This window comes from Halichondria panicea, chromosome 1 (genome assembly GCF_963675165.1).
Source record: "Halichondria panicea chromosome 1, odHalPani1.1, whole genome shotgun sequence".
In the NCBI taxonomy this organism is placed as follows: domain Eukaryota; kingdom Metazoa; phylum Porifera; class Demospongiae; order Suberitida; family Halichondriidae; genus Halichondria; species Halichondria panicea.
Genome location: NC_087377.1, coordinates 12,724,074 through 12,732,744, shown reverse-complemented (window position 1 = coordinate 12,732,744; position 8,671 = coordinate 12,724,074). Strand labels below are relative to the sequence as shown.

General features: G+C 38.2%; 1 protein-coding gene and 3 long non-coding RNA genes across 5 annotated transcripts; 2 read left to right on the top strand and 2 right to left on the bottom strand.

Annotated features, from left to right (window-relative positions):
- The first annotated feature begins 793 nt into the window (after positions 1-793).
- LOC135349363 (uncharacterized) lies at positions 794-3,006 on the top strand. Of its 2 annotated transcripts, none has more exons than XM_064547901.1 (7): positions 794-978; positions 1,182-1,309; positions 1,373-1,714; positions 1,768-2,111; positions 2,204-2,348; positions 2,395-2,504; positions 2,563-3,006. In XM_064547901.1, the coding sequence occupies exons 1-4, from the start codon at positions 804-806 to the stop codon at positions 2,011-2,013; spliced, it is 891 nt and encodes a 296-aa protein (XP_064403971.1). In that variant the 5' UTR covers positions 794-803; the 3' UTR covers positions 2,014-2,111; positions 2,204-2,348; positions 2,395-2,504; positions 2,563-3,006. Both variants share the same exon structure in this region, with proteins under 2 accessions (XP_064403971.1, XP_064403977.1).
- Positions 3,007-4,794: 1,788 nt separating this feature from the next.
- LOC135350786 (uncharacterized) lies at positions 4,795-6,156 on the top strand. The gene is made up of 2 exons (XR_010399273.1): positions 4,795-5,158; positions 5,802-6,156. It is a non-coding gene; the product is annotated as an uncharacterized LOC135350786 (long non-coding RNA).
- Positions 5,251-7,084, bottom strand: LOC135350424 (uncharacterized). The gene is made up of 5 exons (XR_010399147.1): positions 6,944-7,084; positions 6,195-6,407; positions 5,985-6,107; positions 5,874-5,939; positions 5,251-5,577 (listed from the first exon to the last, which is right to left on the bottom strand). It is a non-coding gene; the product is annotated as an uncharacterized LOC135350424 (long non-coding RNA).
- A 269-nt stretch (positions 7,085-7,353) lies between these two features.
- On the bottom strand, positions 7,354-8,205 carry LOC135350792 (uncharacterized). Its single transcript, XR_010399274.1, has 2 exons — positions 7,822-8,205; positions 7,354-7,616 (listed from the first exon to the last, which is right to left on the bottom strand). It is a non-coding gene; the product is annotated as an uncharacterized LOC135350792 (long non-coding RNA).
- Positions 8,206-8,671: the final 466 nt, after the last annotated feature.

Below are 8,671 nucleotides of genomic sequence, written 5' to 3'. Positions count from 1 at the left end.
CACGTATAATCGATCACTGCTACCAGCGTTGTTAAGGACAACTACACACTCTTTTGCCTATCAAATGTAGCTCTTTCTTAGTTCTATTTATGCTGGGAGTTTGATCAGCTGACTAACTGTCGTCATGTTATAAGCGATAGTAGAGTGACTACCGATATTACCAAATTTCATTGAAGTCACTCAGCCACTAGCTACTCGTACCAGAGCTCAATCAAATACAATACATACAGACAAAGGGAATGAGTGTTGGAGTGTTTCTTATACCGGGAATTATAAGCATTTTAGGAAGTTACCGTCTAAAAGAGGTGAGTGAGACATATGAACTGGTTTAAACATTGGACATTGATAGACTAACACCCACCGTCTCTTAACGGCAGGCTATCGTCATGGAAACACTCCAACAGTACATTCAACAGGCGTCCCACGTATATAGCCTCAAACAATCCTTGTTCACCTATGTGTGTGTGTGTGTGCATGTGTGTGTGTGTGTGTGTGTGTGTGCACCATAAAAAATGTTTGTTAATTCTACTGTATACTGTTAAAACAACACTTGTTAAAGTAGTTATTTTGACAACATTTTTGTGAATGTAACAGATTATGGTTATTGTCTAGAAATGTTGTTATTTTAACGTCGTGTTTCCTAAAACTGAGATAAAGTGTTAATATTACTACGTATGTCTTAAAATCACAATTGTGGCCCAGTTATTTCAAAAACATTTTCACAAAATAACAACATGTATATGTATTTTGAGAACAAGCTAGAGATTATCACCATAGATATTGAAAAAGTGACATCATTGCACATGTTTGACAGCTGCAAGGGCAGCTGCCACATTTTCTTTCTTTTAACTTTAGCTAGCTCGAGAGCTAGATGCTATATATATAGCCTAATGGATGTGAAAAATGTGTCTGCTACTGGTCTTTCATCATGGTTGGAGGAAAAGGGAGTGCAAGATTCATATTGTGAAGTGTTTGAAGGTATATCACTTAAGTCAATACTCACAACACTTAGCTATGTACACTGCCACCGTTACCACCTTCCACTTAAATAATAGACTACTACCTATTTGGTCAACACCCACTTAAAATACTGTATCAATTCATTGCTTCCCACTTCTGGTGTAAAACTAATCTAGCTTTTAGCTATTTAAAACTATATATTTTTTTACCTTCAATTGTAGATAATGAAATTGATGGAGAGGCTTTTCTAGAGCTGACAGAGAATGACATTAAGGAGTTGGTTAAGCCACTAGGTGTTGTAAAGAAGCTGGTGAGGCTACAGATAGGCGTACAACTACCTGTCTCTACCGTAAGTAATATGTTATCTGTTGTGTACTTAGCTACTGCTTTAACGATGCATGTTCGTACACAGGATTTGATTGTCTCATCCGCAGTGGATAGCAGTAGTCGAGTAAATGATTCTACACCCCAGAGGACTCAATCTAGTGTGCCTAGACGTTCTCAATCATCTACCCCAAAAGTGTCTGGTATCTCTACAAACAATTTTGCTATTCCTCAGAAGTGGAAACCAACCATCATGGCTGCTATTAAAGAAAAATCCCTTAATCCCGAAGTTCGAAATGAAATCGTAAGAGATCTGGTGACGCATGTATACGCATACCTGGAACAACCAACGATGGTGTTTATTGGAGAGGTCGCCAAACAGCTAGTCGAAAAACACCCATTTATGGCTGACTCTGGAGCAGCACCATTTGTAAGTCTTTAATAAACCTGTAAGTTTATAATTATGTCAATTCGTAATTATAGGGATCTTGGCGGAAAAAAATGATGGATAGAGTCTATAATGTTGAAAAAGGCCGTAAACGCATAGCCTCTCCATCTGACGAAACTCCTCCAACAAAGCGTGGTCGCCCTAAAAAGGTTTCTATTCTAGCATCACGTTACCCGGCTGTGTCACCTATGGACGAAGGAAATACTGACAGTGAAAAAGCACTTGCCAATGAGATGGAGAATGAACATCCTATAGAAGAGACATTGTGTTACCTCTTATGAAGAAAACATTTCACAATCGCAGGCAATACATTTTGAAGAGCACAGAGTCAGTGGTACAGAAGGTTACCAAATTTCCAGCTCTAAAGATGACAGCAGTGGTGCGTACAATTATACTATCGGTTTTGTGTGCATGTGCATGAGTGTATGTTGTTATACTGTGCTTATGTATTGTCACATGTTTCTATTGCAGACTGAACAAGAACTAGAGCTCATATTGTCAAAGCAAAATATGTATTCTTCGTTTGTTGCGGAGTGGACAGGAAAATGGATGCCAGCCGTAATTGGCTACTGTGAAAAACTCAAACGAAAGGATATAAAAGACTTGCTGCCAAAAGGTAGGTATTTTTTCATATAACTAGAGGATGCTTGTACCTTTATTAGGTGACGATGACGATGAGGAAAGATCTGTGATTAAAATGTTATTTCAACTTCTCTGTGTGCAACGAAAAAAGAAAGAGGGGGACCTGGGTGATTTTTTCAATGAATATGAGGTATGCGACAAAAAATGGAGCCCGTTCTATTGACGATTGTATATCTTCTTAATTCCAGATGTCTGCAGATCCTGAGCTAGTGGCTTCCAAACAAGGAAAGAATGCTCCCTGGATTGGTCAATTTTGTGCCGAAGATGGTGTTGTCACCTTTTTCGTTTTCGTGGAACAATCTGTGTTTTGCACTGTGACAACCCTATCAAAAGCGATCTTCATATGGTTTTCTCTGTTCTATGTTTTTAATTTAGAATATAGCAAAGCAGTGCATGACCTCTGTATCTTTTTTCAAGAGTTTGTGTTTGGCCTTCCTCATAGCGTTTCAGGAAAAACTTCTACCTATTTATCCATCACTACTGATATTCAAGCTTTAGCTTCATGTTAATCATGTAGGTATTGTATACACCATTATGACTGTGTATACTCTTTCGCTCTTGTGATTACATGTACGTAGTGCTACCTCGTATACGTTATTTTCAGTTTTAAGAACCAATTTGAGTCATTTTTATAATTTCTACTTATAATTATGATGCTATAATTATTATTATAGCTAATTGTTATTGTAAAGGTAACAATATACCACTGTATCATACAATATTAAATTGTTACTTTAAAAATATTCACTATGTCTTAACAAAATGAAAATGTTAAATTTACATCTTGGATAACTCTCTATTAACTAAATGATAGTTAATATTACATAATTAATTAGTAAGAAACACCAATAATAATTCAGTAAAATAACACTTCATATTTTGTTATTTTACAAATAACTAATGTTGTTAAAATAACACCTGTTATTTTAACAAAAAGATTGGTTACCTCAGTTGCAAAATTTTTAACTAATTTTTTTGGTTATTTTAACTAAACTGTTTTTACGGTGTGTGTGTGTGGGGGGGGATTGCTGAGCTGTAATGTGTAGACATGCATGCATGCTTGTGCGCTACTAAAAAAATCACGACATGAGACCTAAAAAAATAGGGTTTAGAGGATTTGCAAGCCACTTGATCTAGAGCACTGCATGCATGGCTCAGGGAGAGTCGATACATGTATTACGTAATTATTGTGAAGATTGTGAGCAGGTATATTTCGAGGGTATAAACTTTTGCGGAATGACCGGTTTTTGCGGATTTAATTTTGGTGGAATAGCAGCCTTTTGCAGCATGCATGCATGCGATATTAAATTCGCTGGCATAATTATATAAATATTCGTTTAATCAGCGAGAGCAAAATTTCACCTTCGATTAGTCTGATATAATCTGTCTATACAAAAACAGGAAGTGTATTATAATTAAAAAAGCTCTGATCATGAATATAAAGGAAGTAAACAATTGCAAAGGAGGTTGTCTAGTCAGCATCATATTAACCTTCTAACTGTCAATAAACAAGAGATGACACTAATAGATATAAGGCTCAACAAGGAGGTTGTCTATAGTATTGAAATGCAACCTTCTATTAAACTGTCACGAAATAATTCAGAAGTATTAAAGCTCATTAGAGTTCTTCTGATTTGCTTTCTGGCTGGCTTCAGCACTGGTAAGACTGACTATTCAATTATAGATTTCCTTACATTGCTGCATGTTTCGTAAAGCACAATATTCAGTGAGTGTGGAGAGACCATGTCCAATGGAAACAGTAACTTTCCCCTGCACCGCTCTGGAGATTCCTTGAGATGGGAGCCGTCAGATGTTTCTCGCATCACTATCCTCTCCACCTCTGGTCTCAACGTACCACTAATGCAGTCAGGTTATACTGTGACACTAATTGCATTCAATGACACTACATTAACATCTACGCTGTCAAGAATAGCGGAAAATGGGATCACTGTGTCCTGTTTGGAGATTGTGTCTACTCTAACCACTGTAGGATCTTCAACAATCCGTTTGGTTGGTGAGGTCTTGTCCATTCTGTATGTGTAAAAATGCATGTATAATTATAATTATAGATCCACCAGGACCACCTTCCGCTGTAAGACATTTCATGTTGAACACTGCTCAGCCAATGAAGTCAGTGTATTTGTACAGTGGGACCCTCCTAATGAGACTAGTGGTAGAGATGACTTCACCTACACAGTGACCATCTCACCTCCGGCCCAGCTCTCTGCTACTGTCCTCACATCCACCTCTGTCACTGTGACTGCTCAATACAATGTGGACTACACTGTCAGTGTTGTGGCTACCAACTGTGCTGGGAACAGTACAACAGCTGAGTACAACTTTAGGATCGGTGAGTCGACATCGTCTTTAAACAGCACACTACACTGACCCCCTCTAGTGCAGGCAACTGTTCTGTGTTGACCGACCCCATGAATGGAGCCTTTGGACCAACCACCAACAGTTTACCAGGATATACAGTAACCATCCAGTGTGGCGCTGGGTATATGTCTGCTGTTACAATACACTGTTAAAAATGTGGTGCTATTGTAACACCCAAAAGTGGGGTAAAACCATTGTACCAAATATGGCACTCATATATGGAGTTATTACAGCACCAGATTTTAGTGTTATTAAAACACTCATTTTGGAGTTGTAACAGCATGAAAATGTGCTGTACTTGCACTTTCTTGGAGTTACTGCAACTCCAAACTGTGTGTAACTTTTACAACTACACCTACAATGGTGTTATTAAAGCACTGGGGATGGGTGCTGCTGTTACTACAGGTACAGTTGTCATTGCTACTCTTCATGCAAAGCATAAAATATTGCATGCATGCTTATTGCACTTCTCGATAAGCTCATGCACTTGACTTAAATGACGTAACATAATTATAGCATGTGTATAATGATATGCATCACGATAGCATACAATAAAAGTATGAAGATATGTATACCTATAACCTCATAAAGTGTTTAATAACTACGACCACAATACACTTAGGCAGTTCGGGACCTTAAAAATAAAAAATTAAAGGGTGCCATGCAGACATGCACGTGGGTACTAAAATGTCAAAAACATAGTACAAGAGTTTCATAGAGTGAATCTACTTCATACACTTCTTTCTCTACGATGACGAAGTAGTTCATTGATCCAGATTCAATAGCACTTTTTCTACCTTGAACGAACGTTGCATGTCATCCACCTGCATGTATATATTATGATGGGATAAGGATGGGGCTCACAAAAACAGTAGGCAGTGATATAAGTGAGTAGGAGACAATTATTCAAATAAGCCGAAAGCCTAACACTTTAACAACTGTTGTCACCTCTTCCAAATATCCAGTGTGCATGCATTACTGTGTATAATTATATATGTATGATGACAGGGTTATTCTCGTTATAATAAGCATATACCCCCCCACACAGGATGAATTCAAGGGCAACAGAAGAATCTGTTCTCAAGTATCAAGTATTTGTAACTGTTTATGCATTACATACGTGGAGCAGCAGCTTGACAAATATCATTTGTACTGCATCCTTCTTCTTACAGTATTATCTTCAGAACTGAATAAAAAAAATATATGTTTGAAGATATGGGTTTCTATTTACCATTAGATTGTGACTGCACCAGTGACTGCATAGTCTTCGACCAGCTCCTGTAGCTTAACATTGTTCTCCTTTGTTCGAATTCTTTCCAATTTTCCTCAAAAGTAAATCTATAGGTATCTTTTCCTGTAATTTCAAAAAATTCTATTACTACTGCAAACATTTACAGCTATAATTATGCTTGAACACAATAATGATTAATAGTGAACTTACATAGACATAATCGGTCAGTGGTGGATAGAAGGTAAGTATATACGCACATCTGTAACTGCTGGTCGATCATATCACTCCTGATAGCACCTTTGTTACGCTTTGTTTTTGGACTATTCCTTTTAAAGAGCAGTGGTTTATCTTTGGACAGATGTTGAATCTCAATTTGCGACGCATATTCTTTAACCTCGTTTAAATAGCTCGACTCCATGAACCCTGCATGAAAAGAGTACCTATAGCTCTTACGATGCAATAATTTTGTAAGAAACAACCATTATCTTGTTGTCATTGGAAATTAATTTAACAATAATCGGAAGACAAAAATTATAATTATGATGATTTGTATGCAAATGTAGATACGTGCGAAAAACCAGTCTGACAGGAAAGTGTTCCTAACGCTCAACATACATCTAACTGACGGACACGTGCCCACAAAGCCCAACATATCAGACTGACAGACAAGTGCCCACAAAGCCCAACATATCAGACTGACGGACAGCTGCCCACAAAGCCCAGCATATCAGACTGACGGACAGCTGCCCACAAAGCCCAACATATCAGACTGACGGACAGCTGCCCACAAAGCCCAACATATCAGACTGACGGACAGCTGAACATATCAGACTGACGGACAGCTGCCCACAAAGCCCAACAAGAATCATTATATAGTTACAATTATAGTAGCGAGTAGTAGACTTGCAGTCTGTCTATGTCAAGCTTTTTAGCACAACAATGGTTTTGCAGCAACTTACTCTATAGTTCCGAGTCAAAGCAGTGTGCCATCTTGCAGTGTAGTACATCTAGCAACTTAGTCCATGTAGTACCAGAGCACAGTACAGAACTAGAGTAGGCCTGGCGCCTTCGTACAGTTAAGGTGTGCAGAGACTCTCATGCAGGCAGCTGTCTATCACAAGGTTCACGTGAGATCAGTGCTGCACGTCTACCACCCACGATTTTGTTTTATTTATGTAGTCTTGGCTACCCACCACGCATTTGAGTCTGTGCTCATCAATTAATTATGATCATATCATCAGTGTATGCCCTTGCATGGAAGAGGGGAGGGGTGGGAGCAAAGTAAGAGTTAAATTTGCAGGGCAACTGTACGAGTAGAAAGAACACACTATAAGCCAGCTAAATACAGGATGTATGATTTTTCAGACGATTGAATTGTTAATAATTATTGTTGGGCATTAATTTGTCCGTTAGCGTGACATGCACATAGTCTAGTCCTCAATAGATGTTGCAACTTCAAACACATAGTTACAGTAACTAATAATGATAACTAGTACTGGTTCATCACATAAGTTATAAATACTGAATAGCTAAAATATTGCCGGTACACTTGAAAAGTGCACTAATTTTTTCTTGGAAAGTTCCTCACAGGGCCGATTGTTCCGTCATCAGTACAAGTGTGCTGCTTCACCCCTGTATACATAATTACGCATGTGATTAGAATTTATACTGAATAAGTATAATAAATAAGGTGACTATAATTATAATCTACTTGCATGCTTGAATACAAAGGTATAATAATTATACCAGATTCAACTATTTTAATGGAACGGGTTTGTTACTATATAAAGCAACTATTTATTTACACATGCAACTACATGAATCATTATAGACTGGCCTTGATTTGCATGCAGGTGATTTGTAGAGGTGCTTACATTGCACCATGTATAGTGCTACAATCACACAATTCTTATTTGAGTAACACCATCTGGTGTATAGTTAGAGTAATATGATTTTAACAACTAGGTAAGTGCATGCACAACACTGTTTAAAATGTTCCACAAGCACTTTTAAGTGTATAATAGCACCCTTTATTGTTCTAGTAACACGTAGCAGTTACGACTGCACTCTTAGTGTTGTGATAGCACCATTAGGTGAGTGTTGGCATAGCACTTTGGGTGCTATTGTAACTACCCATTTTTAACAGTGTATATATAGTGACATGTGAGGGTACACTGATGTGGAGTCCAGACCCTGAGGCTATTGAGTGTACATCACTAACCACACCTACTCCCACAACTCGTGAGTTAAGTTCTTGGCTGTATAGTTATGGATATTATTATACATAATTCTTCTACCAAGCCCCTCCAATAAACTGCACAGCTCCACTATCCCCACCACTTGAACCATGCACCTACAGCTACTCCTTGTAATTGTAATTGTGCCAGCCTATCTGATGGGAGTCGATTTGATGCAGCTGTCTCCACCAGTGTGGTTGTCACGGCAATTCTATTCACGATAATAGGATTATTTGTGGGACTCTTGATAATGTATTTGCTCATGCATAAGAAGAATGTGTACTCCCCGTCAGCTAAAGAGCAAGCTAACGTAGGACCCATTGCACCAGCTGGTCCTGTTTATGAGGAGGTGTCATCCAAAGAAAAGATTGAACTAAATACTAACCAGGCGTATGGACCAGTAGGACTGTGAAACTTCTGGTAATTTTCGTCAACAGTTAATGTACATGT